General features: G+C 44.6%; 2 protein-coding genes across 2 annotated transcripts; one reads left to right on the top strand and one right to left on the bottom strand.

Annotated features, from left to right (window-relative positions):
* Positions 1-9170: 9170 nt before the first annotated feature.
* Positions 9171-10387, top strand: LOC120710587. Its single transcript, XM_039996227.1, has 2 exons — positions 9171-9565; positions 9838-10387. The coding sequence occupies exons 1-2, from the start codon at positions 9267-9269 to the stop codon at positions 9842-9844; spliced, it is 306 nt and encodes a 101-aa protein (XP_039852161.1). The 5' UTR covers positions 9171-9266; the 3' UTR covers positions 9845-10387.
* A 5928-nt stretch (positions 10388-16315) lies between these two features.
* On the bottom strand, positions 16316-17326 carry LOC120709774 (transcription factor RF2a-like). The gene is made up of 2 exons (XM_039995427.1): positions 17081-17326; positions 16316-16810 (listed from the first exon to the last, which is right to left on the bottom strand). Exons 1-2 carry the CDS (start codon positions 17324-17326, stop codon positions 16547-16549), a joined length of 510 nt encoding a protein of 169 aa, XP_039851361.1. The 3' UTR covers positions 16316-16546.
* Between the last annotated feature and the right edge of the window lie 4871 nt (positions 17327-22197).

The raw sequence follows: 22197 nt of genomic DNA on the forward strand, positions 1-22197 counted from the left end.
TGGATCACATTGTGGAGCTAAACCACAGAGAAGAGATCATGTGGCAACAACGTTCAAGGATTAGATGGCTAACGGCAGGGGACAAGAACACTCATTTCTTCCATCTAAGGGCTAGCCAGCGAAAGAAAAAGAACATGGTCAATAAATTGAAGAAGGAAAATGGGCTAATCACGGATGCTATTCAGGAGTTGGGCCGCATAATAACTTCTTTTTACAAAGAGCTGTATACTTCGGAGGGGACGGAAGAGATGGATGTGGTCCTTAACACAGTGCCAGTTAAAGTTTCACAAGAGATGAATGATCAGCTCTTATCCCCTTATGAGGAGAAGGAGGTGAAGACGACACTTTTTCAAATGTTCCCGACCAAGGCTCCTGGGCCTGATGGCTTCCCGGCACATTTTTTTCCAGCACCATTGGGATGTGTGTAGCGAAGAAGTGACCACTATTGTTATGAGGGTTTTGAGGGGGGAGGAGCAGCCGCACCTCATCAATAAGACACTGATAGTGCTGATTCCCAAGGTTGTAAATGCAGAGGAGTTGGGCCAGTACAGGCCGATTAGTCTATGTAATGTTATTTACAAGATTGCATCCAAGGTGGTTGCAAATAGACTCAAAATAATTTTGCCAGAAATTATCTCTGAAGAACAATCAGCTTTTGTCCCTGGGCGGTTAATAACTGATAACATCATCACAGCCTATGAATGCCTGCATTTTATGAAGAAGAAAAGGGCGAGGGATCTCAGATGTTGTGCACTGAAGCTAGACATGCGGAAGGCATATGACCGAGTCGAATGGGGCTACCTGAGGGCTATCATGTCTCGACTTGGGTTTCATCCAATGTGGATTGAGATGGTAATGCGCTTAGTCACCACTGTCTCTTTCTCAGTTTTGTTTAATGGAGATTGTCTGGAGCAGTTTAATCCTTTGCGAGGAATCCGTCAAGGAGACCCTATCTCTCCCTACTTGTTTCTTTTGGTAGCAGAGAGCCTTTCATGCCTGATAAAATCAAGAACTCAGTCATCAAACCTTAATGGGATTAAGGTGGCTCCACTTGCACCAGTGGTCAGCCATTTACTCTTTGCGGATGACAGCCTGCTGTTTTTTGGAGCCAATGTAGCGAGTGCACAGGAAGTGAAGGAGGTGCTACAAATTTACTGCCGCGCGTCTGGGCAACAGGTAAATATGGAGAAATCATCTATCCATTTTGCTAAAGGTGTTCCTGCAAGCACCAAGGGCGAAATCAAGGAGTTACTGGATGTTCACAATGAATCGCTAAGTGAAAAATATTTGGGTATGCCTTCTGATGTGGGGGCTGCTACAAATGGTGCCTTCAAGTACCTGAAGGACCGAGTGTGGAAGAAGGTCCAGGGGTGGATGGAGATGTGTCTATCGGCAAGAGGAAAGGAAGTTCTTATCAAATCAGTGGCTCAAGCTGAGCCGACCTACTCTATGTCTTGTTTCAAACTGCCACGAGGGCTTTGTGAGCACATCAATGGTATTTTACGAAGCTTTTGGTGGGGTAGCAAAGAAGGCAAGAGGAAAACTTGTTGGGTGGCCTGGGATGATATGATTAAACCAAAATACATGGGGGGCATGGGTTTCGGAGACATCGAGCTGTTCAACTTGGCGCTGCTAGCCAGGCAAGCATGGCGCATCCTGATGGCCCCTGAAACTTTAAGTGCCCGTGTTCTTCAGGCAGTATACTTCCCAGGGAAGGATTTTCTAGATGCTGAAGTGGGGTCGTCTCCATCTCGGGTTTGGCGTGCTATCATAGAAGGGAAAGAAGTGCTTAGTCAGGGCCTCATCCGCAGAATTGGTACTGGGGAAACAACGAAAATCTGGCAGATGAACTGGCTACCCAGGGATGGATTACTTCGACCGGTGGCAAGTCACTGCGCATACCCACCACGGTATGTATGCGAGCTGATCGATCTAGCCTCCTGTTCTTGGGATCAGCATAAGCTCCGTCAGGTGTTTACACCAATGGATGTGGAGGTGATTGGAAACATACCTCTCAGTACGAGGCGACAGGAAGACTTCTGGGCCTGGCATTATGAAAAGAGCGGAATGTTCTCAGTGCGCTCGGCGTACCGCATGCTAGTCCACAACAGGGACCGCAACACATCATGGATGGAGAGCAGACCGAGTTGTTCTGATACTCGCGCAGAGGAGAAGGATTGGGCGGCGATCTGGCAGGTCAAAGTCCCATCGATAATTAAGGTTTTTATCTGGCGTTTGGCACGTCAGTCAATTTCGACAGGAGACGTTCTTCATCGCAGGAACATGGCACCTCACAACGCATGTTCTTTCTGCGGAGCTCCTGGTTCCTGGAGACACTCCCTGCTGGACTGCACTATGGCAAAGTGTGTATGGGCCTTAGAGAGGGAGGAGATTATGGAACATATCTGCCAATTTGATGAGCAAGACGCCAGAGCATGGTTATCAGCAGTGCTATCTTCGTTATCTCAGCAGGAGATCACAAGAGTTGTTGTAACCTTATGGACGATCTGGCATGCACGAAGGAAGGCGATACATGAGAGCATCTTCCAAAGCCCGCTCTCGACTCATTCCTTTGTGGAACGGTTCATATCTGACCTGGGGACACTGACACCCCAGCCGGAGAAGAAAGCTGGTGGGACGCACCAGGGGCCGCGGTGGATCCCTCCACCAGTGAACATGACGAAAGTGAATGTGGATGCAGCTATCTCCAAGAATTCAGGCCGAGCATCTGCTGCAGCTGTGGCTCGTAACGCAGAAGGGCTGTTCCTGGGGGCTTCTGCAGTTGTGATGACGGGCCTGACTGATCCGGAGACAATGGAAGTACTAGCTTGTAGGGAAGGTTTGGCGCTGGCACAGGACCTTCTACTTCGCAGGGTCAGGTTGGCAAGTGATTGTGCCAACGCTGTTGGAAGCATCAAGGGTGAAGCACGTGGACAGCATGGCCAGGTTATCCGGGAGATAAAGGCAATGGCCGGAAATTTCGGGAAGGTAGATTTTGTCCACGAGAAAAGAGCTTCAAATGTTGACGCTCATAGTCTTGCAAAGAGCTCTTTGTATGATGCTATAGGCAAGCATGTGTGGTTCCTCGATCCGCCGTATGACGTGTGTAAAACTTTCTCTATATCAACCTAGTTCGGGAGGGTCCACTCCCCACTCAAAAAAAATGTAAAGAATACAGATGCATGCGTATAGATGTACATCACCAGCATGCAAAAAGAGTTCGTACTAAAAAAACTTCTAAAGCTTAAACCATGCATCTAAATTGAATTCTGATTATGCCATTATCTTTTTTATGACAATATCTTCAAAACAAGACTACACTTAACTATATTTGCTTGACTTTTTTTAAAAATATTTTTTTAATACTAAATAATTATTTTCGACTACTAGGAACAAATATTTTAACAACACGAACAAATAATTATTTTTACGAACAAAAAATTAGACATAACGAACAAATAATAATGTACAATGAACAAAATATTAAACATCACAAACATTTTATTATATAGGATAAAAAATAAAAATTAAAAATTACGAACAAATGAGTCAATATAGCTGAACAATTTAATCTACAAAGCAAATAAATAATTTGTCAATGCGAATAAATTAGTTACACGCAGATAAATAATTTTGCATGAAGAACAAATGCATCTATCAAATAAATTATTCTTATGCAAATAGAATTTGTACGTGAGCATATAACTAAAATTAGTATATAACTAAAATTATTTTACACACCCACAAATGAATCTATCATGCAAATAAATTGATTTACAGTAAGGATGAGATATATTTAAATATGGACAAATAGCTTTATTTTAGAAACATCAAATATAATTCTATTAACATTTAATTATATAAGAAATGAGATGGATAGCGTGAATTATGAAAAGTAGACGAATTACAATACAAAGAAAGAATATCTAGACATGATTTTGAAATGAACGAAGGAATAAATATATATACAATGATTGGAACCAAAAAGGAAAATACATATGGGAAGGAAAGGAATAGAAAAGAAAAAAAATAAATATAGTGAATAAAATATACGTTCAAGCACAAAAAGAAATAGCAAGAAAGAAAAAAACATTTGCACTTCATACGTGCGTCTGTGATCGACAAGTGCACGCTTTTCAACCATATACATCATATCAAAGGATTAGAAATAAAAGGGAAAGAAGGATGGAAATGAATAAAGAAGAAAAATAAATACAAACTAAGAACTAAAAAGAATAGACAAGGAAGTCAAAAGAACCATGAACAAAATAGAAAATAATAAAAAATAAAAGAGAAGAAAGAAACAATAATAATAAGGTGGGCAACTTTTTACCGAGCATAGCACGCAACAACCAGTCACCAGAGGAATAAGCTTTTTAAGGATACACGCATCACAACATAAGAGATAGCATCAGCATGGTGCATGTCCCATCATGATTAGTCAAATCGATACATGTCAGTTCAATGAAAAGGAAAATTGATGTGTCACTTATTTTGGGCATGGCGATGGCTCCCGTACTTTGTGCCTCAAAATACGAGCGGGCCAGCTAACAGAGTATTAATGGGCCTACCTCGGGGCCTGCCTATGACCTTCAGGCGATGGCTATGCGCGCGCGATATATAAGGGAAAAATCTAACAACCGAACGGTACCCGTACGGCCTGTTTATGGCCTAACCTCACCCGCACGTTCTCCCCTCTAATGCTAATTCCTCACCCACACGTTCTCCCCTCTAATATAGTTAGCTCCGGAGTCTATTAAACATAAAAGATTTTGAGCTAAAAAATATTTTGTCTCCTTCATACGATCTCTGTTTCGATAACCGATTACACCGCTGTGTTCTACACGACAAGACGAATAAAACTAGACCCCACTTGTATATGTTTTGGCGATATTTTACACTAGTAGCAACTTATGTGTAAATTTAAATTTGAAGGTTATTGAAGAAGTTGCTACAATATACATATATAAGTTGCTACTATGTCTTTTCAAAAATGAGTTGTTACTGTGTCTTTCAAAACTAAGTTGCTACTATGTGTATACTAGCAACTTAGGTACATGGCCACACCCTAGTGCCTTCATACAACCTCCACGTGGCCCATAGCCTCCCTCCAGCGACCCTTCATTCCTTATGGCCTTCCAATTCGAGACTCATCTTGTATTTGTAAGTGGTCTTGATTTGACTCAGATTCGCTCTTGTGGCCTGCATTCTTTTATGCGACGAGTTGCTTTCTTCTTTTAGTAATTTATGTGTATCGACTTGTTGTGCTGATAACTTACGTGTATAACAATTTTTATTTTGTGTCAACTTTATGTGTATGGGTATATGCTCGCTTTGCTTACAGTAACTTATATGTTATATGTGCGGCAACTCATGTGTATAGCAGATTATACTTTTGTGACAACTTTCTTCTATAACAATTTATAAATATTTCTTACGACAACTTATATCTTATATGTGTGGCAACTTATTTGTATGAAGTCTTATATTTTTGTGGCAACTTATGTATATAGTATATAGCAACTTACTATCAGTGCAAAACATCTTCAAAATATATGCAAGTGGGATATTGTTTTGACCATCTCATCATATAGAGCACAACGGTGCAATCGGTATTCAAAACGGAACTCGTATGAATGAGATAAAATATTTTTTAGAAACTTCTCATACTAAAAACTTGGATAATGATTTGGTAAGATAAGACTGCGCGTGGGTAATAGGGCAAGGAAATGAGGTCGCGCGTTGCGCCTACCGCGCGACGGGTCACGCATTAACGCTGTCCATATATAAGCCCTGTTTGTGACGGCTTCACCTCCAACGGCTCCCCTTACTGTAGCAGTACTGTAGATTCTTGTAGCATGGAGCCGGAGGAGCCACGTTTCCTCAGCTTCACCGGCTCCTCACCTCTCACAGTTGACTGTAGCGTGGAACTGCATCGTTTGGGCTCCGTGCTACAGTCACCCGGTCTGCGCACCCGCTAGGATCGGAGGAGCAGACATTTGCAGCGTGGCTGGTGCCGCCCCGAACCTGACGTGCCCTGACTGCATGCACAAATATAGATGGCCAAACGGCCCCGGCACAGGCACAATGGAGTCGGGCCCATTTAAGCACGGCACGGTTAGGCACGGTTACTGTGCCATGCCAGCCCGTTGGCCCGAAACAGCCCGTTAAGCCTGCCGTGCTCGTGCCAGCCCGTTAGCCCGCCTTATCATATAACTCTTGTTCATCATCAAATTTCACAAATATTTCAAATATTCCAAAACCACAATTTGTAATTATTTCAAATTACAAGTATTACTATTATGCAATTGAAGCAACATATTTCACAACTATAACATGAAAACAGACACACCTGAGAATTCAAAAGACTTCAAATATTAATTCGAGCTGCTGCCTCATTAAAAATCTTTGTAGGTAAAAACTCACACCTCGTGAGAAAACCCTATAAAGAGAAAAAGAGTACAGCCAGCTCCTGATCAAGTTATTGTTCAACTACAATATTACATAGTTCAATCTCTCGGCACATTTTCCTCGTCAAGGTACAAGTTCTCAAATGCTTCATTAATTTCTTGGTCGTCGACGTTGTACTGAGCTCTTGCATCCCCTTGCTCCCCATCCTTCACCAGCGCCAACATCTCCACCATTTCAGGTCCAAGACGCTATCGCCGCTCCTCGATGATCTTGCCAGCAGTTAGACTAAATGCCGATTCTGAAGATATGACAGACACAGGCACTGTCATAACATCCTTAGCTAAGATAGAAAGAACATAATGTATTATTTTATGCTCATGCCACCAATTTAATATGTTGAAGTCACCATCATATAACAAACCACCGCCCAAACTACTCATAATCAAAACAAGATTTTGCACATCTGTTCGATAGATCTTTACAATTCGTACACAAGGAAAAGTCTTGTACTGAAGGCGACAATAACCAACCAGTATGCTGCTTCCAATCTGGCAATCAACATATTAGTCCTTAAAAAGAACTTGTGCCATGTACATTCTGTCAGGAAGAGTTTATAATGTCTACAATTTTGTAATTCTATTTCCCAGGAGCTTTGCACAAAGACACATCGCTGGTGGCAGCCAACTCATTGATGACAAACACAGAGTGAAGACCAGATCGTGAATACTTGAATGGACCGTGATAAAGAACTATAAAATCTTCACATGGTTCTCACCTTCAATGACCATCATAATGCATATCCACAGCGGCCTCACAAATTGTAACGCATGGAGTCCTGATTTTGTGATGAGTGGTTGTTCCGTGGCCCATTGACGTTAGGCTATGAGTTCCTAGGACCATACCCCGAAGGCTGACTCAAATGATTCAAGTGGAAATTTTGCTGTAAAGGGCAGGGAAGAGCATTTGAGATGCCGGTGTTTCTTGTCTGGTCAGTTTCATCCATCCGAGAGTCAAGTGCAGCAGCAATGTTTCCAAATGAGAAGGGATTGTAGTGAACATTTGCAGCAGTGACATTGTATGCTGACTGTGGGCCTGCATGCTGTGGAGATGCTAGGGATTCCTCTGTGCGGTACTCAATCTCATTCTGTGGAAAGAAGAGAAAGCATCAAGGACTTGGGGCATATGGATACACCAAAGCAGCACCAACAACACACAGAAAGGGAACATTTCTATCTGTTCATGGGGTCTCAAGGAAGAGTCGGTTCCACTGCCGACAGGCAATGGCTTTAAAATTTCACTTGACAGATAATAACTTTCTGATGTATGGATATATATAAGCCTCAATGTTAGTTAGCATTAAGCTTACATATAAGTTGTATCATTATTTTGCAACAGCTTCATAGTTTAAAATTTCATAGTTTCATTATTGTGCAATTGTGGATCTTAACAAGGCACAACAAAAGCCGAGCAAAGCCCTATTGTAGAAGATGTGCTATAATCATTTCTATGGAAGTCACATTTATTGTAAGATGCATATTGTTCAGGCTTCTAGAGTCACAGATTACATTCTTGGCTAGTAATGTCTTATGCGATGCACACATCACAGATTCACAGTCTTACCAAGTTCAACTGTTACTTATGTTCCTAGCATCAGATCATGAATCTAAAGGGAAAAACTGTGACAAAAATCAGTCTCTCAACACATAATACTCTGCATAATGTGTCGATAAGGACTATAAGTGTTAGGAAAATCGGCAGAGACAAGTTGTTCATATAACCTGCAAGAATGTAAGTACATCTGCAACAGGCACCTCTGTAGCTTCTTCATGCTGACTGGACAACCACTGGTAGATATTTTCCTATCAAAGTTCCATGAAGAGAATTGATTAGTCGAAGATAGCTGCAGTTACGTTGAAGAATACAAAGGGATAACTTCCGGCAATTTACATGACTTTGCAACAATCAAAAGTCTCGGACAGAGGCATTGGTAGAACACTGCAAGCCTTTTTTTTTTTCTTCCAAGGCAAGCAGACGACAATTATATCTTGATTACCATGTCTTCTAACCAATTTCAAAACCCAAAGAGCAAAAATGTTACATAAATTTGTATCATTCTCCCGACACTGCTAGCAACATCCAAAAGATTGACACCTACTCTGTCCAACCAAATTGCCTCTTTACTGTGCAGACACCGCAGAAGAATTGCTGAGAGCAATACACTCATAATTCAGAACTCAACACTCTCCAAAACTATTGCACTATAAACCCATCTGCTTTGCAGACTAACAGAGCATTGTGTTGCTAACTAACTGCAGCATGGAAACCCAACAACAAACCGGAATGTTTCGCCCACATTCCACTATCCAATACCGAATTCTCCGCTAAAATTCAGCAAAATCAACCAATTCCTAGGGATGAAAGTGGAACGATCCCGTACCGACCGACACCGTATACCATATAAACTGATCGTATTCCATTTTTGCAGAGAAAACAGGAAACATGAAAATTTCCGGGAAATCTGATTAGGAACATGAACGAAATCAGAAATGGTGTTTTCTCGACCGTATTCACGGATCCCGTATAGAACCTACGGGAAAATTCCCGCAGGAATTCCCGTCTTCTGTGTTCCCCAGACTCCGTTTTGGCCCAATCTTAAATTTTCAGCCCAGCCCGGCACCACTGCCCCCCGCCCGCGCCCCCTCCCTCCAAATCTGATGCGTGCGGCGCGCCCGCGCCTGGCCGCCCCCAAAAGGCCAAAACCTAACCATAAGCCGCGCGTCCGCGACCTCCAAATCAGCCGCCGCCCGCCGCCAATCTCTCTCACCCTCTCACTCTCTGCCTCACCCTCACGAGTCATGCCGCCGGCGGCCGCCAGTGTTCCTGCCTGTGGGCGACTTGGCGCCGCCCGCCGCCCGCCGACCGGCGAGGGCCCCAGCCCGGCAGCCCCAGGCCAGCCGCCGGCCCATCCCCAGTCCGGCCACCGCCCGTCCTTCATCACCCTCAGGCGCGCCGCCGCCGCCGAGGATGTCGCGAGCAGGAGGTCCTGCTGCTTCTGGTGGTGCCTCATCGGCATCCAAGCGTCGGCTCATCCTAGGACCACCACTGCCGCCGGTGGTGGTGCACAGCGCCACTCTTCCTCCACCTTCGACAACATGTACATGTGTATGCATGTGAAACTTGAAAGTTCTCAGTTCTTATTTGATCCGTTGATGAATGATGGATAGTTTTTTGTGGTGCTGCTGGTAGACCCTGCTGTAGAGTACATCTGTATTGTAGATGAGTAGAGTAGATCCTGCTGTATTTGAATAGTTTAGTAATTAGTAGTCAGTTGATTTGTATTTGAGTAGTTCGTAGTTCAGTACTGAATCAATGAAACTTATTATCTAAAAATGGGTGTAAGTCTTTGATTTTTTTTTCTCTTGGTAGGATCTAAGAGGTCAAGCTCATCAAATGGAAGCCCAAGTCCTGTTCCCACTCAAGATCCTGGTCTCTGTCTGTCCAGTGCAACTCCTACATCTAGATCTAGCCCAGGAACAGCAACTGATGCAGCTTCCTTGCCAAGTGGGGGTGTTAGTGATGCAGCTGATGCAGGTTCTTGTGGCTCTTTGCCAAGTGGGGGTGCCAGTGGTGCTGCTGGTGTTGCTGGTATGAGATGTCATTACATAACAAATTATGGCAGAGGACAGGAAACTGATAGCACCAACATATCAACCCTTTTTCAAGAGGAAGATTGGATTGGATAGCTGCTGCCTAGTATTGGGGAAAAAATGAAAGCTCATAAGCAGCAATTAGCACCTGACACAGGAGCAAATACCAAATCTTGTTGCAATAAATTGCCAAGCCTGAAAGTTGGTGCTCATCAACAAATCACCAGGTGATATGTTGGCACTATCAGTTTCCTATCCTCTGCCATAATTTGTTATGTAATGACATTCTAATCAAACATAGATCAAATTGAAGTATGAAACTAAGTGCTTCTTGGTAGGTGCAATTGAACTGAAGCATTGATTGGCTGAGGCATTAATGCAATTTCAAGTGGTATTCTCACTGTTCCGCTGTGCACCCGGCCCAATTTGGATGTGGCCCGGAGGATGGGGTGTGACATCCGCTGATTTGTGAACTGTTGGATGTTGCATATATTTGTTGGTCCCTTTTTTTTGAGAGGTCGGGGGGGGGGGGGGGGGGGGGGGCACCTGAATAATGTTCCACTGATGCCGGGGGAATTTGTTAGTCCCTTTTGAATCAAATATCTAACCAAAACAGGCTCAAAATTGAGCACCTAGCTTACGAAATCTGCTCTCTTCAGTTATGCAAAGGTCGCTGCCCATATTTAATATTTCTATGCTGTCGATGTCAGAATTATTCTTTGTTGCATACTTGTATGGTTGTATAACGTTGGGAGTTGCCCTTTTTTAGGGGGTGGGGGGAATCAAAGAGATGATACTGAAAGTTCACGATAACCCATGCTTAAAATCAGATATTTTCAAAGAAGATAATATTTCGATCTTCCTATTTGGTTGGGTACTTGTGAGCACCACTGAGCAGTGCATGTTCCTTTTAGAAGCAAAATTCAAGCTGTACGAGATCGGAAGTTAGTTTACGCCTATTGATCCGTTATCCTTGTGGCCTGACCGTGACCGGATTGGGGACAGACAGTTCTTGGGAGGCTGGGACAGAGAGGTCTGAACAGCCATCCACCATGAACTCGCCCCACCTTTCCCCCAACCTCCCTTGTGAAAGCAATGTCATAACTCGGCTCGACTCCAGCAATCTCAAGTCAAACAAGTTTGAAAAGGTTTTGGTGGCAAGTTGCACGAATCTGACCTGCTTTGTTTGACCATCAGATTTCAGATCCTCTTCCTCATTGAATACGCACACAGAATCAGCTTCAGAGAGAGGCTCGCGTTGCAACTTTCCTGGAGATCTGCATGCGACGCAGGGACACATGCTTCTACCACTAGTCAAATTCGCTGCTCGGAAGAGTCTGAACAGCAACGACGTTTCTTTTCTTTTCTTTTCTTCTTTGGTGCCATCCCAAATTGACTCAAGCAAAAATTTGATACACTTCATCGTTTTGCACGTTTTTTAAGCCCCCAAGTAACATTTGATGATGTGATTCACCAAACCAAACTTCCCTTGAATTTAAAAAGCAATCGAAAAATATAGTGATTGGGACCCTTAACTGCCGTCTCCCGCTCACCTGCCATTCATAAACCCAAACGGACGTCAGTGGACGACGTGCTAGTACATTGCGAATCATACGTTCGTTTCGTTTTCATATAAAAGCACCAAGCATGGAGCTGATGCAACTGCAATGGTGGTACCCTATATTTTCTGTCTGGTGAAACAGCAATTGCCATAAATTATGTCCAACTGGGTCAAGTTCAATTTGATCCCCAATTAAACCTGTGATTGGCTAAGCTGGACCTGCCAAACGGTAGGCCTAACTGAAAAGGCTCAAGCCTTCAAGCTGCTACACCAATTGGCAGGAGAAGGATTAGCATGGAGTACTCCTAGCCGCGCCGCCACCTTAGCTCTGGAGTTTCGGCGCCCTCGTGAACCCATCGTTTTGCCGCCATTCCTCGACGTTCGTGCATCCCCAGAGCTTTGCGTGGTGGTGAGGACCCTTGCCGGCCCCTTTTCCCTCTCTCTCATGGCTTCCCGCAGCGGAAATCGCTCGCCGTCACCGCCGCTCCGCTTCTCACCGTCGCGCTCGCTGCCGCCGCCCCAACCCACCTTCCAGAGCCCCTAGAGGAGTTCGCCGTGTCGCGCGCTCTCTCCCAAGCCTTTCACGAGCCGAAACCGTGGCCAAAATCGCGTTTTCGCGATACGCCGGCGAGCCTTCGCCGCTCGCTTCTGTGCGCTGGCGCCTGCTCTGCCCGGTCGACCCCAGCCTTTGGATCTAGATCCAACGATCTAGATCCGATCTATTCCGAGCATTGTTTTAAATAGCGGGCTATAGCGGTGCTATAGCGGCGCTATAGCGGCGCTAATAGCGTTTTGAGGACCCTGCCGCTAAATCCTATAGCCCGCTATTTAAAATATGGATTCCGAGCCGTCAGATCTTAATCGAACGGCCCAGATTAGATTCAATAAAAGTCAACGAAGTCTATACCGGTCAACCCAGTCGGTTTTGTAAATAAGCCCCTCTATTTTTCCAAAATCAACCCATCGTCCATCACAGTTCAAAAATATTTACAAATAAGCCCTTTATTTTATGTTTTAGCCCCTAACCTTTTCTAATATAGAACCCACCATTCAGAACCCTAGTTTTTGCCTTCTAGCCCTCGCATTTAGGGTTTAATAATGTTTTAGTCCTCGATTTCTTTAGTCAGAGCTCTTTCTCTTTCAAATCTTTCACAAATAAGCCCCTGAAACCTTGTTTTGGCCATAACTTAATCGTTTTAACTCTGTTTTCAACGATTCTTGCGCTCATGCAATCCTTGTTACGTGTACGGTAGTTTTATAATCTCGTTTTGTATTGTTTACATTGTTTGGTGTACTGTTTCTTATTTATTGCACTTGCTTGCTTGTATGTACTTGTGTGATGCGTTAGATGGTGCGCCATTCGAGGAGCAGCAAGGGCAAGAGCAAGACTTCGGTGAGGCTGAGCAGTAGCAGCAATTTGAGGAAGGCAAGTGCCCCTTGATCATATTGTTGTCCCAATGATTATTACATATTCACATTTACTTTATATGCATGCATTTGTCTATAATATGATGGGTCCCAAATTAAGGATGCCTATAATATGAGTGTAAAACTGATATATCAGCCGTGCTCACTGTTAAGAGTGGCTTGGACTCTCACATGATAATTGAACTTGAAGATGATCTAAATTGGACTTATTCATTGTGGTTTTGTTATTTATATCAGTTGCTCATATGTGGGTTAATGGTATAAAATTATACTTAGTTAATGCTTGCTAATAAAATTTGGTCCACTAAAAGTGCTAAATGCAGTTAAATCATGTCAGCTATTCCTTGATTTGGCCTTGCATGTCGTATAATTCCCTCCCACTTGTTGAGTACCAACCATAAGCGTACTCACCCTTGCATAATGCTATTCAGACCAAGATAATTGTTTGGAGTTCCGAGAAGATTTTGAGGAGTTCTAGGCGTATGTCTCCCAGTCATTTGCCTGTGAAGATGAAGTTCCACTATTACTCTGAGACGCTATTTATTTGCTTAAGATTAAGACATTCGGTCATGTAATAAAGTTCTTAATACTCTCTTTTCGTTACGGCATTGTAATGGTATTCACTTTATATGTCTATCGTATGTGTATGAACTTGATCCTGGCGCACATATAAGATGCATTCGGTTTCTTTCTTAAACCGGGTGTGACATTTTTCCACCGACTTCATACAGTCTTGCGATTCATCAGCATGCATGCTCGCTCGTCGTATGTAAACCCCTCCGATGCACGCTAGTAGCCGATGATTTCCACATTTCAGATTACATCGGATTTACTGACCTAAATCAAGTGTCAACAATACGTAATAAATATCTAGGGACTAAGCCCCTAGTCAGTGGCGGGCCTACATTGTAGCAAGGATATTCAAGTGAATACTTATTACTTTTTGCAAAACTTACATGTAGTCTAGCATATGTATATGAATCAAAAATAAGAATATTACACAATATAACGAGCTTCTAAACTTCTAGTTTCTACTTGGTGCTGAAAATCAGGCAGCCAGTTAGCTAGACTGACTGAAAGGGCAAGCGCCTGTGTGCCCCCTCGGTCCCTCGATTCCCCAATACCCAACCGCAAGACAACAACCCTAACTCCTCGAATCGGCGATCCTGGAGGCAAGGGTGCGATCGATGAGGCCAAATGAAGGTAGGGACTCGTCGGCCGCGAGGACGGACGGTGATAGGGGCTCCGTGGTCGGGCAGATGATCGGCGGCACGGGCGTGGTAGCTGGGTGTGCTACGGGATGCGGGCAGCGCAGCCAGGCAGGGGCGCAGGACTTGAGCGTACATGGCGTGGAGCATGAGGCTAGGACGCGGCGCTTTGGCTTCGCCCAGCGTGGTAGGGCCTCCACAGCTCTGCCACTCCAGCAGTTGTGCCTATGTGGGGTGTGGGCGAGCAAGCAGAAGCAGGTCTGAGCGAAATCAAACCTGAGCACAAGGTGAGATGACTAGTGATAAATTCAGTCCTTGTTTCGAAACTTATCATTGTAATTTATGAAATTTGAGCTGTCAAAAAAAATTTACACCTTTTGAAATTTTGAATACCCACCTCCTAAATTTCGGGCCCGCCCCTGCCACTGGTGGAAGTAGAATAGAAGAGCGGAGATTCGCATTTTTAGGCAAGTTTAATGAAGGTCAAACGAGACTTCCTAAGATTTGGAACCTTCATAATAGAGGATGGGTCTCAAGTAAGATTATAGAAAGGCATATGGTTAGGCAATAGATCTCTACGAGACCAATACCCTCAACTTTATAACATAGTCAAAAAAACAAGATATGTTGGCCGAGGTACTAACTGCACAGATTTCAAACCTATCTTGGTGTAGAGATCTCATTGGCAAAAAGTTGGCGATGTGGAACAATCTTGCCTCATGTCTGCCAACAGTGGAACTAAGTCAAGAGAGAGATGATTTTCAAATGGAATTTAGACCAGATAGGTATTTTTACAGTAAAATCACATTATCTGGGACTAATCCATCAAGACATTTCTAATCTAAACAAGAGAATTTGGAAACTAAAAACCCCGCGGAAGATAAAAAAAATTCTATGGTATTTTAGGCGAGGTGTCATTCTTACAAAAGATAATCTAGCTAAATGAAACTGGCAGGAAACCAATAGTGCTGCTTCTGTCATGAAAATGAAACGATACAACATCTGTTTTTTGACTGCCGATTCACGCGAATGGTATGGGCTTCGGTCTATACGGCCTGGGGCATAATCAAACCTCGCAACGTATCCAGTATGTTTGGGAGCTGGCTAAATGGATTACCTAAAAATTTTAAACCACTAGTCCTTGTGGGCGCGACAGCCTTTGTATTGGTATGTTTGGCTCTGTAGAAATACAGTGATTTTTGATAACAAACAACCTTCTTTTTTCAGGTTATCTTCTGGACTACGCACTGGCTTCGTATGTGAGCTATCCTTCAGAGGCATACTTCGCAGGATATTCTTGTAGTGGCGTCTTTTTTTGGCACAGTTGGCAAAGAACTTTTTACCCGGGTACATGGGTGGCGGTCTAGTCTTAGGATCGACAGTCATTAGTGTGTCAGAATCTTTGTCAGACTTTTTGTAGGCTATGTGTCGGTTAGGTAGAGGTCGGAAAAGTTTTAAAACGTTATATCATCTTGATGTATTTTATTGAAATTGAAATCAATAAAGTTTCCGTTTTCAAAAAAAAATCCTAATCCGCTTGGTTGTAAAGTACTCCACCGTTGAACAAACAATTCGGCGAGGCGAGTAGTTTATGCAGTGCAGTCACGGTAAGTTGCAGATTCCAGCAGAGCTGCCTAGATTCTGGAGACAGTGGCAACTGGGAGGAATTGAATGTGGACAAGACTGGTTCGTTCTGAAAACATACATCTTTTTCGAATGATCAGATATAAAACCACCCCCAAACACAAAAATCGACCTCAACCAGTCTGAATTACATTTGACCTCTAACCTACAACAACCTTCGCCCAAAATGCCCAAACAAAAATTACAAATCAGGGAGGTGGAAGGAGGAGCAGCAGGCAGCAGCAGAGGATGCGAGAGTGAACAAAACCAAATCAATTGAGTCTCTCCTTTACACCACGATTACACCCCCAAGGAATGCACAAACCCAAGCAACGCCACCACCAATCCTAGCAGCGACACCTCTCGCTGTCATGGACGATAGGCGGAGGCCACCTTCTACCCCCCCCCCCCCCCCCCCCCAACCACAGCGACCGGACAGAGATGGATGGTCTCCGGCCTCATCACAAGGGCGGGCATGGCGCGGGCTCCGCGGCCCCCTTGCTGGCGATCAGGTCCTTGTCGCTGCGGATCGGGGCCGCGTCGGGCGCCGGGGACAACTAGGCGTTCTTCAGCTCTGCTGGTGGTAGATTTGCCTCAGCCTCTTGATCTCCTTCTTCAACGCCTCCTGATGAGCTGCACAAACACAGAGGGAGAGAGGGAGGGAGAGTTCAGACCGGGTCAGATACTTGTAGCGAGAGGTTCGGGACACCATCGTCATGGCAATTCTGCATGCATGCAGCGCTGAATTGAATTCCGATGGTGACCGGCGATGTATTGCTATCGGGGGGACGAGGGGGAGCGGCAATGGCGGTCAGCATCTTTGAAGATCTTGTCCTGCGCGAGCGCGGTGATCCGCTGCTTGATGCCAGCGTCAGCAGCGAGCGCTGGTGGTCGAGGAAGGCAACGCGCGGGGACAACGCCGACACCTCCGTCTGCGAAACAATCCACGCACGGTCAAATTCACAGATATTTTTTTCTTTATTTTGGGCGAAATTCAGCTCCAAATGCTTTCGGGATGCATAATTCAGCACGGTTCTTGGCAGGAGCTCAGCTCAAAATGCATAATTCAGCAGTCAGCACGGTTCTTGGCAGAGCCCAGCTCAAAATGCATAATTCAGCACAGTTCTTGGGAGAGCACAGCTGAAGATGCATAGCGCTGTTCTTGGCAGAGCTCAGCTGAAAATGCATAATCCGGCACGCACCTGAAGAGACGTGACGCTGCGCTCCAGCTCCGACATGTACTGCAGCTTGCGCACGCGTGACCGCTGCGCCGACTGCCGGTTCACCAGGATCCTGCGGTAGTCGTGGCAACAAGGGAATGCAACCAGATTGGAGAATTCTGCCTCGCGCTGGTAGCGCGATGATAAGCGCTCCCGTCGTGGAGCCGCCCGCCCGGGTTCGATTTCTGTCTGGGACGTGCCCTGGTGTCGCACCAGGTGCTGAGACATGCGTGCGTGGTGTGTGTGAGTGTGTGTGGTGGTGTGAGTGCCTCAGTATGGCGCGTCCCAAGACTACTCGGGCAGCCTCGTCTGCATTGAGTCCGGTCAATGCGAACGTCTAAAAATCTTACATGACTCCCAAGGGCTCCTGGGTGCTTTCAAAAAAAAAAGAATTCTGCCTCGCAAAGGCCCTATTTGGTTTGTGCTACGCTAGGACTGTAGTAACTTTGACCAATAATTATAGGTACTAAATAATGGCAGTTTACAAAACTAACTTCAGAACCCCTGCGCTATGAACCTTGAAGAATCTAATGAGACCTTTGGCCGCGTGATTTAAGGATGGTTACGGTAGCATCACTGTAGTCAATCATCGATTAATTACCGTCATTAGATTCGTTGCGAAAAGTTACACCCATCCCTAAAAAGGTTTTGCAAGTAGATTTCATTTAGTACTTCATGCATGCAAAAGAAATTCGTACTAGGAACTAGCACGGAGAAACCAAACAAGGCCAAGGTGGCGCATTGCCAGAATTGAGCGGTGCAGGGGCACGACATGAATCAAGATCACCTCTTGAAGCACTTTTTTTCGAAAAAGGAAATTTTATTAATTTCAAGTGGATACATCAAGATGAAACATCGTCTTGAAATTTTTCTTGTGACACTTAAGGTGTCTGACCATTAGATCAAAGTCTAACATGTGAACTTTTTATCCTTGTTTGATAGTTAAAAAATTTCATTGCAAAATCAAGGGTATATTTGTAATTATGAAAAATTACAAATCCCTTTTTGCAAAAGAATTGGATTTAGGGAGTAATTTTAACTTTATGAAAGGCTTTCTTGCAAATGTGCTTGTAATCATTACTTTGGCAGCTTTATTGCAATTTAGCCCAAAAATTGTTGTGATTTTGCTACCAAAAAGTATTTTTTCCTTTATTAATTACAGTTCATTTGAACTTCTCAAAATATTTTAAAATCCTTTGATCTAGTGCAAATTTGCACAACATGAAAGTTGTAGATCTTAAAAAATTGACCAACTTTTATTTTGGGCACTTTTCATTTGAGCCCTAGTTCAGTGGCAAATTTTACTTTACTTTCAGGCCCCTGAACTTTCCTATAATTGCAAAATAGCATCTCCAAATCGTCTTCAAGCTCCAGCCTTGCTGGAACTCTGCAGGCCACCGCCGCCGCTGGTTCCCCACTGCAGCTTGGCACTGCGCCGCCGGTTAGAGCGCCGCCTGCCTCCCTGATCCTCCTGGACCCCACCGACCCCTCACTGGCGCCTCTCCCATCGCTTCACGCAGCGCTGCCGCCTCGCCACCCTTGCTTTCATTTCTGGCGAGCTCGACTCCCGCTGTAATCCCACCCCGAACCGCCTCGCCGCTTCTACGCGTCGAGTGCAAGTGCCGTCGCCCTTCGAACTGCCTCTGCTTGGCCTGATAGCCCCGCGCCACGCCGTCCCGAGGCTCCTCTACACGCCACCTTGTAAGGATCACCGGGGTGTCCGACCCTAGAGGGGGAGGGGGTGAATAGGGTCGCTAATTCGCTTTCTAATCCTAGGGCTCAAACTACTTGCATAAGATAAACCTAACACGTCCTACACATGCTAGTTATGAATAAGGTTTATCTATGCTACTCTTTACTTACCCCAAAAGACTTGCAACCTATAGCCAATCCTAATCAAACTAACTAGGAAAGTAAAGGTACGCAAGATAGAGTAAATGCAGAAACGAAGTGCGGTAAGTAAAGAGGTAAGGGAGAGAATATGCAAACTCCTGTGAAGACACCAAGACACACGATTTAACGTGGTTCGGTTAGGACACCAAGTCCCTCCCTACGTCCACGGCCACTTGTCCAACAAGAACAAGCATGATGCCGAGTCTCTTCGCTTGATCACCATCTTGCGTTCGCCACCAAGACTTCCGGCAAGCAAAGGCTAAGTGACCCCAAGTCACCAAGACAAGGCCACCGCCACCGTCTCTTTCGAAGCGTCACCAACGGTACCGTCTTCACTATCGGAGCTTCTCACCAATAGGGGTCTCCTTCCTCGCACAAAGGGTCATTGCCTCTCCACACCAAGTCGGAGGGTCACACGACGAGTACACAAGATGCTTAAGCCTATATGATGTACAATGAAGCTCTAAGGTGGTTGGAGAGGATCTTCAACTCTTTTATGCTTCCTTAGTCTCCAGCCATCAAATGATGTGTGGGGTGGCATATATATAGCCCAACCCCTCAAACTAGCCGTTGGGAAAAGTCTCACGAAATTCCTTAACGCCGGTTGATCCGACGCTCAGTTTTTGTCATCACCAGTTCAACCGATGAATGCTTTTTCCCAGCAACTAGCCGTTACTGCTCCAACGGCTACTTGATCAATTACACCGATGCTCTTGAATTCATTGTCGGTTTAACCGGTGTATGTAAGCTCAGAAAACCCCCAAAAAACGGAGTCTCTGGACAACTGCACCGACGCTTGTCTTCAGGCATCGTCGGTTCAACCGACACTAAACCCTAGCCTCAGCTTCTGGGTCCATTGCACCGACACCATCATTTTTCCCATCGTCGGTTCATCAGGTGCACTCTGCTGACTGAGTCTTCTCTGAACTCATTGCACTGGTGTATGTAATTTGTCTCACGTCGGTTTAACCGGTGAGTGCAAATTACCTCTGTCTTGGTCCTTTCGACCTGATTTCTTCGGGGTTTTGTATCTTTTCATCACTTGGACCTATAAGCCTGATAATGATCATCTTAACACATATATTAGTCCAAGTGTTGTGTGTATCATCAATCGCCAAAACATTATATTGAAATATGACATAAGAGGCCATTTTCGCTACACACCTCGCCGGCCGCCCATGGGAAGGCCTGCACCGTCGCCGATTTCACTTTTTCTCCTATCAAGCTCCTTCCCTGGCCTCCTCCCTCGCTTATCCCATCTTTTCTGGCCTATAAAAAGCCCGACCGAGCCCTATCGCCGGCATACCTCACTGCCGCTCACGTCCATCATTTCCGGCGAGCTTTGCTCACCGTAGACCCGCCGCTGTAGCGCCACCCCGACCTCTACAACCCCCTGCTTAGCTTCGCCATGATCCAATGAAGCTAACCAGCCCCTCATCCTCGCCGTTCCCCTACCGGAGCACCGCCGTCAACGAGCGCCCTCGCCGCCGCGCTCTGTCCATTGCCGACGAGCCCCCTCCGGCCATCCTACACCCTACCCAAACCCTCCATCAGGTGCGCCATGACCCGCTCGTGCTCCCTGGCCCCTTGGCCCTCGCCGCCAGCGACCTCCCTCGCCGGAATCGGCCGGTCAACCCGTTCCCCAGCTCTGACCCCGGCCAAGGACTTGATTGCTTTGATTTAAATCTTTCCAGGGTCCTTTCTGCAAAAAGATCATTTCCCTTTTATTCTTTTTCAGTGGACTTCAAAAATTCCTAGGAAATTGTAGAAAAATCAGAAAAATGCCAAACAATTTTGTTGTTTTTCTTGTAATTAGCTCTACAAGTTTGACGTTGTGGGTTTGAGCTAAATCTTTTTGTAACTAATTCTAAAAATAGGATTACATATAGCTCTTTTTATTTGTATTTCTAGTTCTAGAACTATGCTTTGAGTGAGTTTTGGACCATGTGTTCTATAAAGTATGTCTAGCTCTGTATAATTTTTTTCTATACCCATTAGTGGATTCTAGTTAGTACTTTAAAAATTTCTTTTTGGTGTATTGCTTATGTTCTTCAGGATTTCTTTCAAAAATCCTTTTTGTTGTTTGTTCTATTGAAATAAAACCCCCTTTTTCATGTTATTTTATGGAGTTTATTGTGTTCACTCTTACTCTATAAACAATTGCCCAGTAAAGTAAAACTTTTAAGTTAGTCTTAAATGTTTACTTTATTAGTTTACAACTTTATAGTGAAGAAAAGCTATACTCAAGCACTTCACTAAATTCCAAGGGAAAATTCGATTCATGCCACCACAACTCCGTGAAATTGGGTGTCATGTTGAAAATCATGCCACTCAATGGCGTGATTTTCAACATGAGATCCAATTTCAAGAAATTGGAGTGGCATGGATCCAACTGACCCAAATTCCAACTACTGCATTGCATATAGAAACAACATCGCTAGCAGACGGAACGTACGAGCTCATCCAGGAGCCAGACGGGGATTTCTCTGAAGCTCAAGCTAATACTGTTGAAATAACTGAAGTCCTGAACTCCGATTCGGAAGAACCAAAGCCTATTGACTCCATAGACACCACTGAAGGCAAGTCCCGGTGCATAATCCTATTATTTCAAATTATGCCACTTCTTATTGTTATTTACTTGTGCATTTAAGTTATTAGAGTTGAATGAAAACCTTAGATGCATAATTCTAGATACCTATTGATTGAATACTGGAAACTGAGTTCGAATAGATGCTATGCTAAATAGGACCGGTAAAAGTCGAGTGATTGCCTGTCACTCGCGAGCTTTAGGAGTTGATTGTTTACTTTCTTGCAATCACTATAAGGACCATGGACGGATTTGATTACAAGCTTCATGGTTGAAATCCATCTGTGTTGATAAATTGATAAGGCTGCAGTGTGTGGTAGCGGTGGTTAAGCGTTTGAAAGTACTAGCCACATGCCGTAAATATGGTACGCAGTAAGCCTAGTAACTGATCAGCCTGGCAAGTGGACATACCTTCCACTCTCTTTTAGAGGTATGAAGTTAATTTATGTTGCAACAACCACGGGTGTAGAGAATGGCGGTTCTCTGTAGTCGGGGACAGTGGCGCTGATCCACGAACCAGAATGAGAAGCAAACGGTTGCTTGGAAGTGACTCGACAGTGCTCCAAGCGTGTGTGTTAGGTTTACCCTTACAATGTTGGAAAATTGATTCAGAATCGTC

Source organism: Panicum virgatum, chromosome 5K, assembly GCF_016808335.1.
Source record: "Panicum virgatum strain AP13 chromosome 5K, P.virgatum_v5, whole genome shotgun sequence".
Lineage (NCBI taxonomy): Eukaryota > Viridiplantae > Streptophyta > Magnoliopsida > Poales > Poaceae > Panicum > Panicum virgatum.